The sequence below is a fragment of the Trachinotus anak genome, unplaced genomic scaffold (genome assembly GCF_046630095.1).
Source record: "Trachinotus anak isolate AG129_WGS33_773 ecotype Australia unplaced genomic scaffold, CSIRO_AGI_Tana_v1 ptg000021l, whole genome shotgun sequence".
NCBI lineage: Eukaryota > Metazoa > Chordata > Actinopteri > Carangiformes > Carangidae > Trachinotus > Trachinotus anak.
Window position 1 is genome coordinate 8,294,938 of NW_027273872.1, and position 24,409 is coordinate 8,319,346.

A 24,409-nucleotide genomic window follows, 5' to 3' on the forward strand; every position below is an offset into this window, starting at 1 on the left:
TCTGACATTTTCAGTCAGCTCAATATCCTCTGACAGAATATCCTCTGACATTTGGCTGGCTTGACACATTTAGCAGTGGGAAAGAATTCATAATCAACCTTCATCTCATCAGCTCTTTGTATTTAAAGCATTTCTCAGAACAGACAATAAAAGAGTCACAAGAGCAAATGGCAAAGTGAAAGAATCTCACCTTGTCTGTTAATCGCCACATTATACATGAATGTGTGGGAGCAAACCCTTTCTGGCAAATCACAGAAAGAAAGGGACCGGAACCAACCTGGGGAGAGCTGTGCTTCCTTGAAGAGTTAAGTTGCGCTAACTCCAACTACTTCCTCTTCAGTTTTTTAGAACTTCCAGCCTAAATGCTCACAAAGGATCTTTTTCATTCTTTTTCCTTATGTGCCACTTAGCATTGTTATTTGACAATGAATGAATATCTGTCCAAATATGTCAATGACTCATTGCTTGAAACATTTCATTAAAACTCTTGACTGGTGATTGCATGTACACTCAGGAAAGTAGCGGTTCAATGAGTCATTAATGTGTTTAGTACGACTGAAGTCGTTTTTTTGTCTTTATCAACAACTCTTGACTCAAGATTTTCATACACTTTACTGGAGAGCTTGAAGCCATTTCACCTTTGTTCACCCAGTACTGAATTTAGATGAGTGTTTTACATACTTGAAGGGCATTGTAGTTCTCAGTGGTTGTCTTCTGTACTTTATTCATGTTAAACCTTTCTTCACTTTGCTAAATGCTTAGGTGCTTTAAAGATAGGTCCTCAGTATGTCTGTGAGGCAGCTGAGAAAGAAAGGCTGATAATAAGGTCACAAATTCACCTTCTCTGGAGACTAACAGCTGTATTCAACATTTCAATTCACATAATTTCAATAGAACTCTATTTATTGTGAAGATAGCAGAGTCATGGTGAAAGCAGTCATTGTGCAAAGGAGCAGACACATTAAAATCTTAGAGACTTTTTTCGAAACATTATCACCTGTGGTGTGTTCCAAAGAAAAAAGTGGAGACTATAAATTGGAGACTATAAATAAATTGTAAATGTATGGTAAACCAGGGCCAGACCCATGGATAACCTGCTTGTACCTGACATGCTTAGATTAATTTTCAAAGAAGAGATCCAAGGGACCAAGAACGGATGGACCTGATGATGATCTATTAATTAATTCAATCAATTAACAAGCTGTGGTGTAAAGGAGCAGAAATAGAATCATAATAATGTCCCAAGAGTAAATGTACAGTCATAGAAACTATATTATTTGTGTGCTTTAAAGACAATTTTTTATCAATAATTGTAAGTCATATTTCCACCTCCTGCACCAACAGTAAGATATTCTGTAGCTGTAAATTGGGCGATAGATTCACAAAACAAAATGTTAGAACTGATTTGATATTTATAAGTTCAATTTCAAAAGACATTTCATAGTATCAATCCCGCAGGCTACTGATTTGGCTTCATTTCCCTCATCAGAACAAAGTTCCTGTGAACTCTTCCCCAAAAACATACCGTAGTAATCATGATGCACCACATTATTAGGGCTGATACCACATATGTTTGGGTCCACTTGGATATTAGACATATTGACACACAGACCCGAGACTGGCGGCAGTAATATGAGCCCCAACCTAACGTGATTACACTGACCAGAGTTTGCACCAGGTCTGACTCAGGTCCTGAGTCGGGTCTTGATCCCTCAGAACCGAGTGGACCCGTGAAGACCTCTAATTCAAACCCATCTTATCCATTTTAAAAATCACCTGCATCACTGCCATATCACAGTGCTGCATTATGTACCTTGCTGTGACAACCACCCACAATCATCTAACATCATCACATTAGAAAACAATCATATTAGGAAATAAAGGCTAATTGGAAACACATTACTTTTTATGATGGTATTGAATTGACTAAAAAACACTAGTTGGTCAGATTTACTGAGCATGGCCAATCTATTTTATGACTGTTGGTGCTCTTCCACATACAGGTATAAAACAACCATAGCATATCACACTGTTAGAGCTGCATCTGTTTTTTTTATTTTTTTATTTTTTATTTTTTTTATCTGAATGGATGGATGTGCACAGCTGTTGACAAAATGCAATTACAGGCATTTTCAGTAATGGCTTGCGTTGTACTACATTGGCTTGTAGGTTGCAGATGTAGCCAGGAGACAAGCAATGCAGTGGAGAGTCATGGACAGAATGCATAGAATTATTTGGTCTTATAGACCATGGTCACAGTGACTGAGGCAAAAATGCATGGCAGTCATTGCAATCATAATCTCTGAGTGGCAGCAATAAAAATCTATGCAAATACTTTAAGCGCTGTCGTAAACTCAGCACTGTCAGACAGTAAATCTGTTGATCCAGTGTGTCCAGAATTATGGCGCAGCTTGGAAACGAACAGCAGCAAATTCAGAATGACTCCCCATGAAAACGGCACCTGTCTGACTACTCTGCTAATAAGGACCCTTTGCACACCTTTGTAGAATATTCAAAGCGTGGCAACATTGTTTGTCAGGACAGAAGATAAGACTTTAATGTCCATGAATTATTCATTCCTCCTTTGCATAGACAAGAAGGGGGTTGAGAATCAATTTGCTTCAGCTTGCAGTAAGGAAACTGTCTGGCAGAAGTGATGTGTTTAATTAGATGATGTTACAGATATGAATGATGTCTGCCACACTACTGATAGTCAGCTCCTTGTCATCATTCAATAATTTTGGTGACTGATGGCCCAGTGCATTATGGGTAAACAGATAAGGTGCCATTTATCATAAAGTGTCATTAACTTTTGGTAGGAGTGTCACAGCACATTGGGGCATTGACTGACAGACATTAACATCAACTATATGCACTGCCAAGACAGAAAAAAGTAGCATTGTCACAAGGCTTACACTATTAAAGGCACAGCAGCAACCTTAAATGTACCTAACTCAGGTATAAATAAAGTTTTGTGATAAATAATTTGTAATGTAGGACACCGTGTAGAGCAGCTATCCTATAGCCTACAAACACCAGTATGAGCATCGATGTATAAAGTACAGTACCTGTACTTCACTCTGTCAGTCAGTAGAGCTGAAATATAATTGCATTTCAGTAAGTAGATATGCAACAATTCTGCACAATTCTGCATTGCAATCAAGTACTTTCTTCTATGCATCTGGAGCTGTGCACTCTGCTAAAACAAGATAGCTGAAACCACTTTTGTGCCGTCAGTGCTTAGAAGGATGTTTGTCATCTGCAGCAGACCAGTCAACATCTGTGATCACTGCTGAATAAACTTAGAAAAGGTCATGCTCACAGTTTGCCAAGTATTATCTCTACCTAAATATAAAAAGGGAGTCTGGAACATAGCACACCTGATACTCGACTTACCAGTCTGATTTCAGGTGGCATATCCATGCAGTGCAAGTGATGGACAGCGTGTAATAGGTTGCTTAACATTAACCAAGTAAGGTAGCACTTTAAAAGCTGCTACACATGAGGCAAACTGTGACTGCATTCTTGTGCCAATGTGCTTTTTAAGCCCTTTGAAGTTGGCTGGGCAATCACAGGGTGCTTTGCCTGTGCACCATGCAGTTTAAATGTTATTAGTTTGGGTACACCTACTAAATGCATTCTCCAACCGTCTAGACGTGCTGCTTCACAGACAACAATGAAAATGAATGTGCAAGTGCTTGGAAAGAATCCCCTGTCTGAATGCTCCCTCAGGCTAGTTTGTTAGCATTAAACCTCATCCCCAACAAAACCTCTTCTTAAGTCCATACACAGCAGACACTCTGGTAACAGCAGTAACAGAAGTTATCCTACTTTATGTAATTCACTGTTATGACTACAGTAGTTACCCTCATTTTAGCTTGTCTCTAGTATTTATTCAGTAAACAGTATTTTGCTGATTCACAGTAATGACCTTAATTGTACTTTTCTATAAAGTAGAGTACTAATGCTATTTTGCTGCTCTGTGGGATGCATCTCACACCTGCTTGGTGTTCTTGGGTGCTAGGATATCGATCTGAACCCTGACACCACCTGACAGAACACACAGCCAGGAGATACAGCTCTTTGATTTCTGCTGAGGCTAGAAGCCTTGGAGCGCCTGTTGGACTCCTGAGGGACTGGAGGGAAACTAAGATGGACTGTAATATGATCCATCGTATTGTGATGTTCATGTGGCCATCACAGATAGCACGAGTTCAAGGTGAGAACTGATATTGTTTCTATTAAGGGGAACACCAGTATCTGTACTGTACGTTAATATCAGGGATGATACTCCACTGCCTATACATGTGGCAACCCAACATGTGGCTAGCTCTTCATCAAACTTACAATTATGAACAATCACAATCTATTTTAACTAAAAAAAAAAATTATCATTGTATTATTCATGTCCATCATTCAAATATTCACAGTGTAGGCTGGAAATAGTATGTGAATCCCTTGGCTAATGGCATTGACAAGAGCTAATTGGAGTCAGAAGTTATCACACCAGGAGTAGAATCAATGAAAAGATTGGAGCTGGCATTGATAGCTCACATCATCAAGGGGAAAATGAATTCTCAAGTTTATCGAGATATCTTACAGGATAATGTCAGGGTGGCAGTACACCTGCTGAGGCTTAGTAGAAGTTGACAATGACCCTAAATATCAAAGCAAGTAACCTTAATCCAGTAGAGATGCTGTGGAATGACCTGAAGAGAGCTGCTGACACCAAACATCCCAAGAATATTGCTGAGCTGCTGCAGCTCTATAAGGAAGAATGGTCCAGAACTCCTCCTGAACATTGTGCAGGTCTGATCAGCAACTATGTGAAGAGCTTGATTGAGAAGTGGAGTGACACTTAAAGTGGCAAGGGCAGAGAAAAGTGAGTATTTGTTGGACTTCTGATGAGGGTTTTTTTTTGCTGAGGTCACAAGAGGGGCATTTTGGCCAATTGGACAGGTCCTTGGGGAAGTCATACTGGCATTTGGGCTGTGAAATGACCCATGGAGGTGGCACATCACTGCACAAACAGACAGTATCCAGGTTCAATTAAAGGATTTTTTTTCAGGGATGTTCTATTGCCAGCGCATACCCAATTTTAGGCCACTAAACCTTCATGATTATTTGAGAAATTAATCTCACCACAAGGTCCATTTAGTAAGTTTTTAATCATATCACATCAGCAGAGGGTACTTGCTTGTTTGTCATGGAATTACTTTTTGTCCATGTTGGCTTTAAAATCCAACATGTAATAACAAAATGGATCATGTGGTGAGATTGTTTTATAATTGTTGTTTTCAAAGTTATGCATGAATTTTGAAACTGACTATTTGTTTAAAGTTGAGGAAATATTATGGTTTGGTCAAATTTATATAGGGAGATGATTGACATGTCAATTGTTGTTCCTGGTTAAGGGCTGGAGTTAGAACCTCACGGATTTGATTCAAATATAGTTTTTAGCAAATTCGTTTGAATGACTTTTGCTTAGGGGTATCATGTCAATTGTGGCTGTGTAGTTTTGATTTTCTTTTTAATTAATAACTTTTTTAAATAATTTTTTTAACATCCTTGCCAATTTTTGTTTCTTTATGTCACATTCCTTCTATTCCCTTTTGTTTAAATGCACAACAGCTTTAATCTTGTGTGTTTCCAAGTCTGGTGTAATCCCTACATTTGCAGAAAGTTTGCCAAGCTCAACAATTAGTTGACTTACAGTCTCTACTTCTGTGAAGATTATAATTAGACATCCAAACCAACAGCCAGGGCTCCTTCCTTCAATGCTTCCACTAAGGGAAGTTTGCTGTTATTCAGCACCATTGGCACAGCAACAATTAATGGATACACAGGCTTTTACTTGTCAGAACCCCTGCTGAGCACTCCATTCAGAGGCTGTGAGAAGTGGTGTTAAAATGGTTTCATAATTCATGGTTCATTTTCCAACATATCACTTTTTATCTCCAGAATGTATTAAAGAGATTTAAAAGGAGTTGAATTACTTTTTTTTTTTTTTTAATTCTAAGTGATCCTCAACTGAAGTACAAAGGCCAATTTTCTCAGCAATTCTCAAGTGAGGATTGTTCTTTCCTTTGAACTTGATGACAGTTATACAGATAGACAGATACATTTACTAAAAACAAAGCTGTTTGGTTTTTGGTAGAATAGAAAAAGATGTCTGCAGCATAAAGCTTCAACTATGGATCAAACAAACTAGACACTTAGCATTACATAGATTTAGATTTATTACTGTCTTTGACTGGTCACTGATAGGAAGCAATTATCTATCTGGTAGACTGTCATTGCTGTGGTGTAAACCCAATAAAAATGAGAGGGAATGTTTTATGGCAGGATAAATCTTTAAGCAACATGATTTTTCATTTTTTGGAGCAGAAACAGAAAGGGTTATATCTGAAAGAACTTGATAAAATATAACTGCCAGAACAATACATCTGAATAAAAGACAATCCACAACAGCAGCCTTTCTTTCAATCCACATCCACTCCCAAGAAGAAGTGTGTCACTATACTAGCCCCAAGTCTTTTTTTTTTGTGTAAACTTCATAGGGAGCTGTATAGATCACACAAATTCCAATACTACTTTGTTGTGAATTTCCCTTCCTTTATATTGATAATGATCACTTAAGTTGGGTATGAGCTGTTTGGTTTCACTATAGCCATATGCAGCAATGGTGAGTGAAAGAAATAAATTATTCCACATTGAACACTGCTGTTTGCTTCTTGTAAACCCCTGATGGAGCTAAATTTAAAACAATTTTTGTTCTTTGAATTTCTGATGTTACTCAACCTCGTAAAGATCAGTGACCGCCCTGCTGCTGACAAAGAGGCTGGTTGTGAGGACAGTGAAGCTGTGAGAGGTCAGTCTTTTTGGATTCAATGAATGAACGCTTCAGTAGCACTCACGCACCACCGAGGGTTCAGGTTTAAATTCCCTGTATGGAGAAACCTTCTCTAAAAATATATTTTATGCCCTCTGACTCAGAGAGGTTCAACGTGCTTTTCTGGCTGTCAGGATTGTTAAGCTGTTCAGTGTAAACAGATTGCTGCATTCATCCTCTTTGCTCAACATTTAACATCTCCTGTCAGCCAGTAGAAGGTGTTGACACTCACCATTTGCAGTTGTGCAACTTCTTGAATGTGTTTTGAGGCTGATGCTGGTGCAGAGGTGAACTGGTAGTGGGGCCCAATAGGAGCAGACAGTAACTGCATTTCCAGCCGGTAATGAATATTTATTTAGGTGCTAAACACCCTCCCGTCTTAACACATACAAACATTTTAACATATTTCTCATGTAACTCAGAATAGTAAAGGAACAGGCATCACTCAACATTAAACTCTCAGTAAAATGAATGCTATAGCTTAAGTGCTCTATGCTCTCTATTTTGAAGATTCTCCTTTTGCAGTAAGAATTGGGAATTTTTCATTAGTTGTTTTCCACAAGGTAGCAGTGATAAAATTAGTCCAATTAGAGCTCCTCTTAGGTTCTGTTGCATACTAATGCTGGCCTTCCCTCAGGATATCTCCCAACAGCTGTTTTGGAAATAGACTTGAGGCTGATAAGCCAGCGGTAATGCACTCACCATTTGGCCAGGCCATTTGTTAATATTTTACAGTCATCATCATATTTGTAATGTTTGTGGGAGGTGAGAGGAGGTGGGTAATAATAATCTCCTCACCCTTTACCTAACACAATTAATTTTTGCATTTTTAAGCAATAATGCTGCAAAAAACACATTTATTTCTTCTAGTTTACTTGATGCAGAAAGATGAGACTAGGGATGCTTAAAGACTGGTCACTGTAGCTGTGCTTGGAGTATTTTCTTTGGATTGGGACCGTTCAAAGCATTATAAAATAATCTCATTTAAGTGGAAAGGCTCAGATTCAACATCAAAGGTATTTCTGCCCTCAAAATGATGCCAAAGTTCTTTGACCTAAAGTTGAGCTCCAGAGCTTTCCACATAAACAAACACAAATGTATTTACATTAATGAATTCACTTTTGTGAGTATGCCTGTCTCTGATGATTTTGATTGAAGTTATTACCTTAAAAATGCTCAGAAGATCTTAATTCCAAGTGATGTTGCCAATGTTTACATCTGTTTTTATTTTTCCGTCTTGTTTTTTTAGTTTGCTTATTTTGCACAAGCAATAAAACACCATACACAAGGAAAGTATGTCATTACAAAACTTGAAGGTGTTTTAACAAAAAAACAAAGAAACAAAACAATATAAGATCAAACTATAAGACACTGATAAATTAAATACTGGCGGAAATTACTCCATTTTATTTTGTTGTTTATTGTAAAGTACTTTGTTGAAAATGCTGCCATGTGTGTGTATATATATATATTTAAGGGCCAACGTAACGTGCATTCAAAGTGGCCTGCATGCAAAACAAAGACGGTGGGTAGTCTGCACATACAAACCCTAGTCTGGTAAAGGTACAGGATAAAGGCAGTATACAATTTCCACTTGGAAATATTGAAACTTAGAAAATTAGATAGGCAGTGTTTTGCCCTTTAAGGTCTTTGTCAGGCAAACATCGTGCGAAAGAAAAACAGGAAATATATACACAAAAGTAACAGCTCCACTTGGAGCCAATCCCCCACCCCCACCCCCCACCCAACCACCCACACACACACACACACACACACACACACCCCCCCACCCAACCACCCACAAAAACACACACACACACACACACACACACACACACCCTCCATCCCCATGGGAGTTTCCTCATTTAACATCACAGTCAGGTTATATATTTGTTTTCTCTTTTATACTAATATCTAATAGTTAATAGCTAAGCAGAAATACAACCTGGAACAGTACAAAGGCATGATCTCTCCCCGTCAGCCTGTGTGCTTTTCTTTGGGTGTATTTTAAAATCACCTGATTAGTGTTATATTGTTTTTTTGTTGTACATGAGGCCACTTTGTTTAGTAGTGTGACTAGTGGCAGCAGTTCAACATTCAAAGCAAAAATAAGCAACAAAGGGAGTATGTTAGCTGCAGCGTTCATACTATTTCACTAAGTCCACTGAGTCACTCATCTGAAGTATCAAAAACAGAGACTCCATTCTTCTTGCTTTGGGAGAGAGTTTGCACAAATCAACTCAGCCAAGATCAGAGAGTGTTCACATGGATGTGTATTCTGTTTTGGGTTTTTTTCCCCTTTTGATTCTTTGTGTATGGGCTATGAATACTCAGCATCAGGGAAGATACTTTTATTTCCACTTCAAAACGTCAAACTCAAAGCAAATGGGGGTACACAATCATTCAGCCTTAGTAATATTGAACATCATTGAGAGGGGGAGAGAGGGAGAGAGAGGTAGTGTGTTGGTGACTTGGTGAAGAGAGACAGAGCAAGTGAGCATGTGTTTGAGAAAGAGAGCGACAGAGCATGATAAAGGATGGAGTAAGGAGGTTGGCTGAGCAACCTTGGTGCAATTTGTCTTCATGCAGCTGGCCCCTCACAACGTCCTGCAGGCCCAGGCTATTTTCCCTGACAAGCTTGTTGCCTCCAGTGCAATAGGTGATTTACCTCTCACCGTGGCACTGACCAACATCCCATTCTGGGAGAAGAACAGAGTAAATCAAAAGTCTGGACTTCCCCGTTAATCACTAATTACAGGTTGTACGGTGAAGGTTGATCCTTCCCAGGAGGCTGAGTCCCTCAGGCCTCAAATCAGACCAAAAAGCAGCCAAGGCCACTTCTACCTCTGATAAATCTCTCACAGAGGAGGTGCGGGACTCAAAGTGTTTGAGTCGGCTCCAACAGCCCAGACTTCCATCTCTCTGAGGAGTTTCTCATTCAGGTCGGATTCTAGCCCTCACTTCGTTCTTCCCTCCCCTCCTTCCTCCATCCAACAGCTAAAGCTATGAAGGAGCCAGCCTGGCCGTCTGTCGCCCACTTTCTTCTTTAAATTCTCCCTATAACTTCACACATTTCTATCCCCACGGGGATCAGCGGCAAATTGAGTTTGTTGCTTGCAGCGTATTCCAGAAGCATTAAGATACAAGGGGGCTGTAATTGAATGGTTAGGGAGACATTATTGAAGGAGATTTTTGTCAGCGTATCCACCTACCACCACCTCAACTCCATGCCCCAAGTGGCTGCATGGTGTGTTGATCTGCTGGCTATAGTGTTATCAGTGTCAGGGGAGGAGGATGCATGACTGATGGAAGGTCCACTCCTTAATTTTTCACTTTCAGGCTCAGGGCTGTTTACTTTCCCTGCTGATTTTCCTTATTTATTCAGTTATTGTTTGTGAGATTTTTGTAAATTGCTTTGCTTTTGTTTGTTTTGGTTCTTTTTCTTTGACATTAATTAAGTAAACCCACTAATTTACATTTAGGCAAGCCTTTCTGTAATGCATTTAACTACCTTAAACTCAAAACCCCTCTAAATCTGCACCAAACTGCACTAAATTTGCATATTAATGCAACATGAGACAATTTTTTTATGCACCCACACCAGTGACAGCCAGAGCCAGAGGCATATTGTTTTCGGGTTGTCCGTCTGTCCCATTCTCTTGGGGATGATATCTCTGTAACGCCTTGAGGGAATTTTTTCCACTTTGGTACAAGCATTCACTTGGACTCAAGGACGAACTGACTAGAATTTGGTGGTCAAAGCTCAAAGGTCACGGTCAGTATGACCTGACAAAACACCTTTTAGCCACTACTCAAGACTTCAATTATGTTCTTTTATATTCTATATTATATTCTATTGTTCTTTTATTTTTTTTAGGAAGGTTTCATTCAGCGGTAGTTGAAATGCCAACAAGCTGCAGGTTTTGGAGCAGAGAGAATGGTTATTTTACTGTGATCTGAGAGAGACATGGGGAGAAATTGAATCTGGAGTCTTATCATATGGCTGTGTAGAGATGAAAACATAGTCAATATGAGAAAAGGTTTGTCAATCTTAAAAATTTTAAACTTCAATAAAAAAGTACCAACAAACATGAATCTCTAATACTAGACATGTATTTGAAAGAGAAAACAAAGGTCAACAGTAAAATTATTACCCAAACTGTCCATTGTAAACATCGATTCCCGTTTAAAGACAGGTTCGCTGGTTCAACTTAAACCTATTGTATTTGCTGTATTGATGACATTACTGGTGCAGTCACTTTTTCTTGCCCAACTCTCTGTTTGTTTACAACTTGTACAACTTATTTGTTGCACCACTGAGCCTATTTTTTGAGATATTGCCATTTTTCAAGATCACAGCTGTTACTCTGAGTACAATACTATCTTAGCTTGATTGAACAGATAGCCAGAGCTACGAAAATAAAGGCCAAGTTGTAATAGACTGTATTTGTTATCTGTTGACATTTGCCATCCCTGTGGGTCTGTCATGTTATACCAAAGAAACAACAAAGTCAGTTCAGCTAACTCTGAAAGGAGCACTTAGTCATCACAGTTTAGGACAGTTTGAACTTTAGCTCTGAAGTTAAAGTTTGTTCCATCCTTCAAGAAATGTCCACCTGAATTTTCCATTTGTCAAAAAGAGTGACGACTGGCTGCAGGCTGACGTGTTGTCATTCTCTCCGTGTCAATAAGCCCTTTTTTTGAACATCCTGCTGAACTTTGACAGAATAGAGTCGCTCAGCTGTAGCCACACTGGACAAAATACACTTTTAATGAGGCCTTGTAAAACAAATTTTTTTTCCTCCAAAAATTTTCATTTTCCTTCAGTCATTTCAATTCTCTGTGCCCATGATGGCTGTCACATCACCCCTGCTGACTGGTGTTGTCACTTATTATGTACAAGCATCTCTTTACTCATCAAACTTGTTCCATCAAATGAGTTCTGTCAATTTATGTCCACAGGGGAAATGTTTCAGATGTGTTATGAAGTTGATTATTGCTTTTCATGTACCATTTGAACCCTTCCTTTTCTAGATCAACACAAGTTATCGGTTATATTTGTCACAAGAGGAATTTTTATCTGTGCAGGAAATTAATGAATGAATAACTCACATTTGCGTTTTAGAAATGAAAGTCTGGCTCATTAATAGATATTTGAGACCTGCTTTCTCAATTCTGCTTGTGTGTCTGTATGAGATGTTTTTGTATGTATAAGAATAATAATGAAACATTTTATTTCAAAAATCTTACAGTACCACAGTTAAAAATAAAATAAACAAGTGCATCATCAAAACAGGAAATAAAAATACTCATAATAGAAAATAAATATAGTAAAATATATAATCTAAAGATGACATTTACTACAACTTACAATATACTTGGAAGTGGACTCTGCAATGAGAACACCTGGAATGTATAATACAATCTGATGCAATAGCCTGGCAATATACACTAGCTTCATAGAGCTGATTTGTTCAATCTTTGTCAACTTTGCCACAGCAGTCGGCTCAACTCTGTGGTAAATTTTGAGGTTAACATTAGTGGTGTTGCATTGAAATGCAATGTTTCTCTTATTTTGTCCACAAAGCAGTAAGGTTAAGCACAAACACCTTTCAATTGTGTTTGACTACATTAAGCTGTTTCTGTTACATGGCTTTCTATGTATACACAGTAACATATCTTATAATGTGGTTGATAGTTTAAGGAAAAATATACCCCTTTTTGTTACCAGCCCGTGTAAAAGTGATTTTCACTTAGATTTAGGCCCCCATGCCCCCAAAAATTGTTCATATCAGCAGGAGGATCACCCAGTTATCAGTAATGCGTCTATTAATGGAAAGAGAAGAGAAAACTAGGAAATGTGAAAATTAGAAAATGTAAATGAGCTGCTGATTATGCACCACACTTAAGTTTAAAAAAAAAAAAAAAAAAAAAAAGGGGGGGGGGGGGTGGGCACAGTGTTACAGTGTTTGTGCTGCACACATTGTATTTTTATAAACAGAATACATAGAATACAAGATTTTTACTAGGATGATTTTCATATTATTGATTGTCTGCTTTTCACTTGTTAAATCAGAAAATTAAAACAAACAGTTAAATAAGAAATCAACTCTTTGCTAACAGTATAGTCATCTTAAGTTAGAGGTAAACTCCCACTCAGAAGAAGCAGCTGTTATTAATCCTCTAATTTTGATGTAAGCCTGGCAGTGATTTGCCTGGGCTTAAGCAGGGTTTCATGGGGGCAAATGAGAGGTTATACGTCTTAACTCTGAGCTTCCTACTAAAAAGAAGTATAAGTTGTCTCATGGCTCCAGTCAGTTTGGTTTGGATCTAATGGGTGAGCCAAGTTCACAGTTCAAAGACACAACAAGTGGCCCAAACGCAGCAAATCAGTGAGAGGGTTAAAAAAAGCTTTCAGAGGCCATTGGTACAGGGCCGCTGGAGTCATGCTGTAATTGAAGGTGCTCTCATCCTTATTCTCTGAGCTGTAGCAAGTGAACACTGTCTGCTGGACCTGCTCTTTCATTAGGTTTTGTATTTCATGCCCTTAGGAGCAGAACAAATTGAGTCTCTGTTTCCTTTTGCTCTGTTGCTCATTACCCAAGAGAAAGATTAAAAAGCATTCTCTCACAGGCCAAGTTACATAATGCCACCAAAAAATGGGTGAGTGTACATTGTACTCATTGTCTCATCAAAATACTTGACACACAAAAGGCATTAACTAACCATAGCCATGATAACCTCTCACCACCCCACCTTGGATTTTCTTTGTGGTGATATTTTCTCTCAGAATTAGGTAAAAATTAACTCTCATCATTACCAGAAACATGCTTGAAAAGCTATTGCAGGAATACTGAGGCAAGCAAAGCACTGACTCTGATCGAGGTCTAGGGCTGTGTTTCCATGGGGAAAATCTCCTGGCAGCGCAGTTTTTTTCAATGTTACTTTCATCAGAAAGGATGCACTCCTGGGCTTTTACAACAGCGTGGAGAGCCGAGCTTGTTTTAAACTCTCAGAACCTCTGAGCACGTTAAAAATATTCCAACTTCTAGTTAAAAAGCAGTGAGCTTCAGATGAGATTTCAGCAGTCAGCAGACCAGCAGCACTGGTACTCCACAAAAGTGTCTGCTTTGTTCTGTTAGCAAAAAAAAGGTACATGGAAGTGGATACTCAGAGAGATGAACAGAGAAAGAAGAACTTCCATTATAGTATTATCACATTAATTATGCAGATTATTAAACTTAATTCATTCCCATTACTTTGAAAATTGCAATAATTGTGCAGCCTCAATGGATCTTTAACTAAGCAAACATCTGCCTCAACAGCACAACAGCAGCTAATTGAGACACTCTTGTATTTTTGTATTCTTGTTTTCAGGCTTCATTAAGAGAAAAACGTGAGCAAAACATGAATTCTATCATTGTGAAGTATCTCAGTGGGTTTATTGCTCTGAATTATGAGCTGTTACATGAAAGAGTCTATCAAATTTCAGATATAAAGTATAGGAGCACTCTGACTTGAGCACATTTCCTTTCCTTGTTTAAACTAACTTGCTTAAATTAAAAGTTTTAAAAAGAACTGGAATTGTTGCCACATTTACTCAGTCTGTTTAATGTTGTGTCATTTTTTTCCTCTTGTCAACAGATGTGTACCTGCTCACTCTTCCAGATGACCAGAAAGTGAGCGTCACCACAGTCACAGTTGGCCAGAGCACCGTGTTGACATGTGCCATTACAGGGGAGCAGAGGCCTCCTATACTGTGGAAGAGAAACCATCAAAATCTGAACTCTTTAAACCTGGAAGACGTTAATGTAAGAACCAACAGCCATCTGATCGATTGGTACTACATAGGTAGATGGGTCCATAAATATGTAGCTACAAATATGAGTAGACACATAGGGACATAGATAAATACGCTGATAGATATGTAAATGGCTAGATAATGAGACCTGTAGTTGAATTACTTGAACACATGCAGGGAACAGATCTGATTACTGTGTTTTCATGTTGTGAAGCATCATCACTTTTTAACGACAGTTTCAGAGAGGAGCTGTAAATTTCGGATAATTTCATCCTACGTTTCTTTCTCATCATGTTTCTACTTTATTTTTTTTGGCAGCGGCTCAGATTGTCAGCACTTTTTATTTCACTGTTGGCGCTGGCTTTGTATTGTAGGTCTGACAGTAATCCAGGATGTCAGTTTGTATTCTTGGTGTCTGTGTTTAGAGACTGCTGGGAGGGACAGGGATTTCAGACAAAAAAGGAAGATGAAGGGGGATACCAAAGGGGTTCAGCCCTAGAGGAAGGAGCTACTTTTACAACTCGGTGAAAGCCTGTGCGTGTCTGTGTGTGTGTGTTAATCTACATGCATGGCTCCAGACAGCCCTCTGTGTCACTTTCATCCACATCAAAAGGAGCAAGGATACTTGCGAGGTACAGAAAAGGGAGACCTCTTTCGCCTTACCCTTTTCCTCTGTGTGTGTCAGGGCTGACCAAGATGAGTGTGATACTGCTGTGCATAATTAAGTCAACACTGTCGCAGTAGATAAAGGGAGACCCAGCGAAGCCGCTAATGTAACATTAAATGTTGATGACCCTTAAAATGAGTAAGAGGCGCCCAGCTGTCGCCAGTCATCCTTGGCACCATCAACTGGCTCTAAACTAGTGTGCTGGTTGGTGTTGTTGATGATGTGTGATTCCTATAAAGAGCAGCTTCAAACCATGAGGTTACTTTAAGGCCATGCATTCGAGAGTAACAGCATTTCCACCGTTTGCCTTTTTTTTTTTATTTTGGTCATTTTCTGTTATATATTATGACTTCTTTTAAGCAATTCATAGCCAAAACAAAGATGCTTGCAAGTGCTGGGTGTAACAAAAAAAAAGAAATGTCAAAAATTATTAAGAAAAAAATTATTGCTTAAAAACACTCTGAATATCTTTTGGTGGATTCGTGGGAGAAAAAAAAGAAAAGGTGTGAGGTCTTGTAAGGTCAACATGAGCTTTGATCTATCTTTCATATATTTTCTTTCCAAGAACTGTTTTACTTCTTTCCATTTTTTTGTAGATTCAGTAGAGGTAGTTTTTGTTTTATCCCCTGATAAAACCAGAGGTTCTGAGACCAGAGGTGGTCTGTGCTTCACACAGCGTCATCAGTTTCTCCTGTGACTAATATCAGATCTTGCTCAGGTGTATTTTCAATTCAAATGTAACCTCAGGGATAAAAGCGTCTGCTGCCAAATGCTGAATGCTGTTCAGTATGTCCATGGTATCCCAAAAAAGGAAGGAAGTTCATCAATAGCTGTAACAGGGATAGCATTTAGGTAAAGGACTTGAAATGACCTGTTATCCTTTGAAATTGGTGGACATTTCTCTGATTTTGTATGAGAACTTTTAAAAAATGTCATTTTTCACCTCAATCATCATTTTTCGCCCATTGTTGAGAGAACAGGCTGTGATGGTGATCAATCAAAGCTTGGCCTTTTGTGGTTTGCAACATCATCCTGCTGGAGAAAGCATCAACGTTTGAATTCAGTCCACAGAACTCAAGTCTTGACTTACAGATCACAGATAGAACAGAGCTGGAGAAAGGACGCAACTAACAGTTTTTAGTTTTCATTACCCTGAGCCACTTTGGAACCCTAGGATCTTAGTATTACCTGTATTTACTGTTGATTAGAATTTCACTTCACAGTCTATGGTACATACAGCATACTACGACTAATCTGTGTCTTCAGACGCTGTATGTCGACCCTGTGGGTATGTGATTGTCACATTTGATTTTTTGTTTTTGCTTAACAAAGCTTGAGCTTACAACCTCCGCTAGTGTACAGCTTACCTCCAGAGAGCAGCTGAACACCAGCAGCAAGTGAAGCAACATGAGCACCAACAGTCTCCAGTGGCTCATCAGAAAACTGTGTGCAGACCAGGCAACACCAAGAGAAACTACCAATGGAACACAAGCGGCACACCAACGCCGGTTTAATCCAGATTTATATTTGGCTCTGAGACTTCCAGTCAATCATTGTTGTTCCTTCCAGAGAGGAGAATGGATTTTGTCTGCACCTGGCATCCACAGACCCATTCTAAATTGCCTTGCAGACAATTTCTGTATAATTGCTAGCTGTTAATATTTGTGAGCAGCCACTGCCAGCCTTAATTAGAGTCATATTCCTGTGAGTACACATGGGAGGTTTATGCATTCTAATCTCGCAGGCCTTCCCAGTTTAGAACATGGTTATTTTAGAGGTTTTTTTAGTCGACATTCAGACTTAGTGAATTGCGCATTAATCCCAGTGATGTGCTTGTATCCCAGAGTTCAATAGAGCCTCTCTAAATTTTGACAAAGCAGCTTACTGTAATTCCATGAAGTTGACAGTTGCTGGCTATTGCATCATCATCCAAGGCTGTCAGTATTTCAATCCTCCCTGAGTGGCCAAGCAAAAGACACAGTCATGTACTATGTATGCCTGTGTGTATTTGTGTTTGAGTGTGTATACATTCATGTTTGTGGCTGGGGATGGTGATTGTGTGTTCCTGGAATTAGTTCAGAAGATGAAAACCGCATTTCATGTTTTGTAATACTCAGAGTTTGGAAATAAAATGTTCAAGTTTGTATAAAGAATTCAACATTTTAGAGTAATGTCCTAATTGGACAGGTGAACTTTCAAGGTCACAATAAAATATGTATGACTTTTCACCAAAATCTTTGACTTTAATCATGAAAAACACAGAATTGTTAAAAATAGACAATATGTTTTGAAGTCTGTAGCTTCAACAGGAATAAATACAGTGCAGGAAGCAGTACAATCTGAGCTCAGTCTTTCTCCTTTCTTATCTTGTCCATTGGGGTAGGTGTTTTCATTTCCCATAATACTTGTGCTGGTAGTTTCTTTTCTACATAGAGGAAATATCCCATATGTAACTATAAATGTGTGTGATTATTTATGATATCTACATTCAGCTTTGATCAGTTTGAACCACCTCATATAATCAGATTTGTATTCTTCCTGTGCTGTTTCAGAAGGATGAACAGATTAAGCTGTGAAACATTATGTGGCAGATAACACATGAATCTTACTGAATCACAGTGGCCTGTTTCATTATATCTCCAACTTCTGTCAAGATGGGTTTTTCGTTGAATTTATCATGTGGTCTGGGAGTCTGAAACCACACTCCTGTACTCATCTGCACCACTCCTATATTATCAAGACATTAGACCTACACTGTGCTATGCACTGTACATAGACTGAAATAGGGCTGCAACTGATAATGAATTTAATTATCAAGTAATCTGCTGATAATCTTCTTACTTATTGGAAAACAGTGAAACATGACCTTCATGGTTTCCTGAAGACCAGTGTAATGTCATAAAATTTTTGTTGTTTTTGGCCATAGTCCAAAACCCAGCTGACTGTACTGTAAGACAAGAAAAAAACACATCTGAGAAGCTGAAGCCTGTGAATTTTTCAGAATCAGAATCAGAATCAGAATCAGTTTTATTGCCAAGTATGTTTTCACATACAAGGATTTTTTTCTGGTGATTGGTGCAATTGATCAGCAACAGTGGGGCTCTCTAGCCTTGTTGATAAGGCTAATAGCAGATGGGAAGAAGCTATTTTTGTGGCGAGAGGTTTTTGCTTGAAAAGCAAAAAATGTAAAATGATTCATTACTAAAAACTTATGATTTATGACCATAACAGCAGCAGCGGTGTCACCTGGTTGCTTAACAATGAATTCCTAATGCCTTAATATTGTTTGATTGAAATAAACCTCTAAATGTTCGACATCTTTTTTTTTCCCCCAACAGACCCCGTCCCAGGTATGGTGGTTTTTTTTGTTTTTTGTTTTTTGTCTCAACAAAAACATTACCTCACTCTTTATTTCATTCCATTCAAAAAAAAGCCCGCAAAGCTAGTGAGGTGCCTGCAACAGTTGCATGATGCTGTTAACCACATCACAAACTATAAAATGCAGATAACAGGTTTTATACATGAGCATTATGTCTCTTCACTACAAAAGGATTCCACAGCAACTGTAGTCATGCAGGTTTTTAGACTGTTTCCTTTCTCCAGACAGTGGATCAAAGGTTTAGGTTTGCATTTGTTGGTTAAACAAGAAAATCAGTTTTTTGTGAAAATTAAAACTTCACACACAGTTAAAAAAAATCTTTTTGTATACATGCAAATTGAAACTAGATTGTGATAGTTCAAAGCAAATTTTGAATATGGTAAGACCCGCTTATCCATTTTATCCATCTGTCAGATTTCTGCCTCTACCTCAATACAAAAGCAGTGAATGGAATTTTGTCTGATGGTCTCTACATCAAAACAACAACATTTCTCTCCAGGAACTGTCATCAGAGTGCTAGACAGTGAGGCCTGTGGACAAGCACATGCAGTTGAATCTTTTTTAAATGTTATTTTTCAGTGCTGTGAACACCACAGATAAAATTATTTTCACTTAGGTTGGTGGAGGAAAAAATTTTAATAGCAGAAATCTCAAAATATTGTTAGGTAAAACTGAAATGATCTGCTTTGCTTGATGTGACCAGAGGTAAAGAAGAAAATGTTATTAATGTTCTGTAATTTGCTCTTTTTTAATAACAAACTTCTGCCTATTTTTAGCTGTTTGGTCTCGATATCCTTACATTGTGGGGAAACGCGTTTCTTTCATCTTTGCTGCAAACTGGAGGGTATTTTCACTGTCCTCTCACAGTGTTTCATAAGGCTGGGCTGGAAACTTCTTCAAAGGCCATTTTCTGAAATGCCTCGTCACTATGTGAGGTTAGGTATCCAATGAGGTGGCTCTTTAGTGCCCCTTCAGAGGTGACCTGGCACTGACAGCTTTATTAATTATAGTTTCTTGAGGGCTATGGCCTATTTGTAAATCCACCTTTACCTGCCCTTGTCTCCCTTCTCTGAGTAGTCGTACCCTGGTCTGCTTTGTCTGCAGAGAGCTGGGTGCTGGGTGCTGCTGATAGCTGAGGTGAGGTGGAGGAATCATGTCGACAGCCTCCGCTGTGGCTCGTTCCACCCCTCTGAGTTTCATTTCTTCCCCCATTCATTTTTCATTTAAGAAGGTGACACAATATGCTCTCAGCCCAAGGGGCCAAAACGCACCATCGATTTCCCCTCATATTGTGAGGCTCTGATGCTTCACTCAGGCCGAGCTGTTACCAAGCTCGTGGGTTAGATCGGAGTACACCGGGACGAACTGATAAACACACTGTATGCCTGTAAACATGATGTCTGACTCTCCTTGCTTGTCTGTAGACCTTTAAGGGGAAGCTGAATGCCAAGATGTAAACAGCCTGCAAAAATGTGATCCAAATGTTAAAAGCTATTTAATGAGAGAAAGGCATTTCTCTTGTTATGAACTCCTCTGAAAGAAGACTTGTAATTAGGGCTGAGTCTTTTTTTTAAATAAAACAATGCTGCGTTCAGTTATAAGAACTAAGGAGCACAGGGGCAGAATCGTGGACATTCTTAAGAACAAAAGTTAACACCACTAAAGATATCTGAATATTTTTTTTTAATACATGGCAGCAATCAGGAATGAACACATTTTGGCACTTGGCCTTCATCAAGTTAGTGGGAACTGAAGGAAACTCTAATGAGTGCCGGGGCACGTTCATTTCTGAAAAGCCACTGTGCATGGGGAAGTGGTAAAACCTGCTATTGTGAGCACAGGCAGCTCTTTTGTTTCTGAGTACTTTCTAAAGATGTATAATAGAATTGGTGGATTTAGTTAATGTGCTAAAAGTCATTGTCATCAGGTAATTGACCAAAGATTTGGGTATTCTTCCTTAAATCAAGAATTTCAAACTTCAGAGATAATTTCAGTTCCAATATAGTTTTGTCTGTTTTGAGAATGTAGATGATGTATTAGAGAAAACAGACAATAAGACGATAAGAGGACGTTAGCAACACAATGGCAAATGCAGACAATGAAGATGCATGGTAAACAAAATCAGTTACCCTATCCTGAAGAAATCCACACTGTTGTGAATTTTACAAATTGCTTCAGGTGAAAAATTATTCTTCATGACCAGTGCTATATTGTACAATCACTCCAAAGCCGACCTCTGACTCACTCCCTCAGCCATCTATGACCTTGACAGGCTACTCTTAACTTCATGGACCTCCTGCAGTCTGTAGATTTATTTTTAGGTTTGAAAAAAAGCTTTTTACTTTGCCTTTAATTCACAAGTCAAGTATTTTGCTTTTATCACTTTGATGATATGGGTCCAGAGAACATAAAAAGTTGACTTCCACTTTAAAGAATCAGTGCCACCTATTTTTATACAGTTACTTTAAGACAGTGTATATTTAAAAACCTCATTACAATGTCTTGTCAAGGTAACTCTTTATCACAGCGTGGTCTTAACAAGGTGGCAGACATTTGCTCTTTGCCACCGTTAGTGGGCTAATTAGCTTTGGGGGCTTCTTTCTCTGCCACAACCTTAATTTTTTTTTCTCTCCTTTGTCCAGCACCCTTTTCTTTTTCCTTTTGTTTGTTTGCTGGTTAATAATCATGACACAACATGAATTATTCATGTTTCAGTTGGCTCTGCACAAGTTCACATCACTGGACTGGTTTTGGTTTAATTACAGCTTTTATTTTGCTTTAAATAGGCCACATGAGAATCAAAGTGCAACATGTTTTGTGTATTTGTGTGGCATGCACATTAACTAATATGCATTTTGTCCTTTTCAGGGACAATGACATTTGAATGCAGCAGAAGTTATTTTTGATTGACTGTGTCTGCAGCACTAAATTTCCCTGTTTTGTTTTGAAAGCACTTAACACTGTGTCACTATAACTAATCAATTATAGCCTCCCTTTCCATCACATCATTTTCCTCTGATTGGAAAAATGACATGTACCAGAAGACGATTTTTCTTAACTGTGACTTTGACATTTTGTTTTTTGTGGCACCAAATGGCTTCAAGTTTGATTTAGATTTATGGACATTGCACCACAATGTGCCTTTTTGGATTTTTCACTTCCTATGCCATAAAACATGTTTATCTTCTCATCTGCACTCAACAGGCTTGTTGCATCCCATTGAAACAGTTCATGTCACCTCTAAACACCTTCAACCATCACTGCTGCCTCTAGATTATCAGTAGTTTCTCTAAGTCATCATAACTTTTTTTCTGTGTCTGACTGATAGGACTTTGGAGATGATGGCTCATTGTACATCACCAAGGTGACAACAACCCACATGGGCAACTATACCTGTCATGCCGATGGCTATGAGAAACTCTTTCAGACCCACACTCTTCAAGTGAACGGTAAGACATGCATACTGTTCACACAACACATTATCAAACTAATTTTACCCTCAACTTTCATCTGCTGTATAGTACCAGCCACTGTGGCAGGTACCTTACTATCAACTACAAGTCTTCAAGTAAACTATTGGTCTCTTTTGGAATCCATCAGCTCCTGTAGCTAGCAGATGGGAGATTTTAATCCTCACTCAACTTAAAAACAGATGAATTTGCTCTTGTTGTTATGATTTACTGGATTTGTTGGTCTTGCAAGGTGATCATCAGTCTCTTGTTATTGCTTAAAAGGATTTGTTCAGACAGCCTTTATATTTTGCATTCATCTTGAAAGTGATTTTCCTAAGTGATTATCCTAATTTCAAACAGCATTTGCAATACTGCTGTACCTTTTCTGTTGACAGACTGAGTTTCTGCCCTCTCTCCTTTGTCTGCTTCTGTTTGTTCCAAATTACGAGAGGTTGCTGATTGCTAACTGTACATGCACGAAACCTTTCACGTAACTGGCACAGATAAAGTCAGTAGTTTGTTATAATGAAAGTAAAGTGGAAAATATGTTGGCTTATAGTTTTGTTACATTATTATTACTACTAGTATTTATTCCTGAGACACAGTTTCCAAAAGGGTCCCTCCTCAGCAGTACTATAGTACAGTTACAGTTTCTCTCGGAATGGCCGTGGCGGCCGCTTCATTTAATGGAGACGCTACTAATAAATGGGTAAGCTGTGTGACACCAAGCCATTCTCAGGAAGCAATTGTCACAATATCTATGTTGTGCCATGTGCTGTTTTAGCTACTGCTACAAATTACCCTTACCAGACCAGAAATCCCAGCATTGTTCTCATCCTCTCTTTTAAATATAGTATAACTCTGTTATATTATTGCTGCAATATTTATTTATTTCTCACTCCACATACCTTTTTGGTGCTGACAGCATTACACTTTCATTCGACTGATGGCTGTACCTTAAATACACATCGATACCAATAGTCAGTTAAAGAGTTTTATATTCTTCTTCTTGCTAATTGGTTTGGGATAGCTTTTAGCATGGTGAATGAACCATGTGAATTCTGAAACAGAGACATTATGGAAAGGGCAAGGGTGAAGTGGTCGAGCTTGTGTGAATGAGACTGTTTTCTCCCATACTGGCCCTAATGAACTGAATATGAATAAACCACAGTGTGTCAGTGTAGAACACTCAACATCTTCATTACAGTTGACAGACAGTTGGTTCATTATCATTCCTCTAAAAGATTACTCTGAGGTTAATTGCAGTGATATACTGGTCTTATTATACCAAATATTGTGTTTATGGAAACAGAGTGAATCTCAAGAGACAGATGACTTTTGTTCGTAATTGATACTGAAACTTCCCAATGACCTTTTTACTGCAGACTATGAATTACACATTCTTAGTCTGGGTGAAGCCTCCAAGGACCTGCTATCACTCTGCAATGACTACTGAGATTTTTCTAAAACTCAATTAAGAAACTGCTGAAAGAGAGGGCAATTCTGGGAAACTGGATTCAGAATGCTGTCCATCGCTCTGTAGCCTCAAGAGACTGAGGAGATATATATACTATTCAGAGTTTTATTCAGAAGAGCTGATGGATTTAGACTGGAAGTATTTTCAGAGGTACTTTTGATTTCTCTGTGAAGCAGATAGAGAGCAGAGGGGTTTCTGTATTGGAAGCTATGTGCAGTGTGTGGAGGATCATTTACTTATTCTTAGTGACTCAAAATGCCCTTCATGTATTCTACACATGAATTTTGTATATTTTCCATGTGCTTTTATTGACAGACTGCCTCTTTGTCTGCCTTATCTTGATGAAGACACTGTAATGCTATCCTCAGTGTGCACAATTATCTTGAAGATGTTTATTTTGTTTGATTGTTTTTTGTGTCTGCTGTTTTCTTCCCTATAGCTTTCTTATTTCTATATATCTTTGTTGCAGTGACCCCTCTTTACCCATGGGAATCAATAGAGTTGCATCTAATTTGTGCTGTGGCTGAAAACAAATTGTTGTTTGGGCTACATTAATGAAAGTCTTGGTTGAATTGTCAAATATACTGACCAATTCTGTTGCTAGAAAAATAAATGTAGTTTTCCACCCTGGAAAGCTACATTCATTCTGAAAGCATAATTTGAAATGTAAGTATTTGTGATGGGTAAAATATAACAATGTGGGCCCTAATGTTGTGCTTACTTGTGCCTGGGAGCATCATT

General features: G+C 38.5%; 1 protein-coding gene across 7 annotated transcripts in view; it reads left to right on the forward strand.

Annotated features, from left to right (window-relative positions):
* The window catches only part of fstl5 (follistatin-like 5), a 165,940-nt gene that overhangs the window by 93,880 nt on the left and 47,651 nt on the right, over positions 1-24,409 (forward strand). For 4 of the 7 annotated variants that reach the window (XM_071506976.1, XM_071506975.1, XM_071506971.1 and 1 more), the window contains 3 exons: positions 14,537-14,703; positions 18,699-18,710; positions 22,068-22,188. In XM_071506976.1, the coding sequence (XP_071363077.1) occupies positions 14,537-14,703; positions 18,699-18,710; positions 22,068-22,188 (300 nt within the window). The remainder of the gene's footprint in view (positions 1-14,536; positions 14,704-18,698; positions 18,711-22,067; positions 22,189-24,409) is intronic. The other 3 variants (XM_071506977.1, XM_071506973.1, XM_071506974.1) reach the window with 1 other exon arrangement.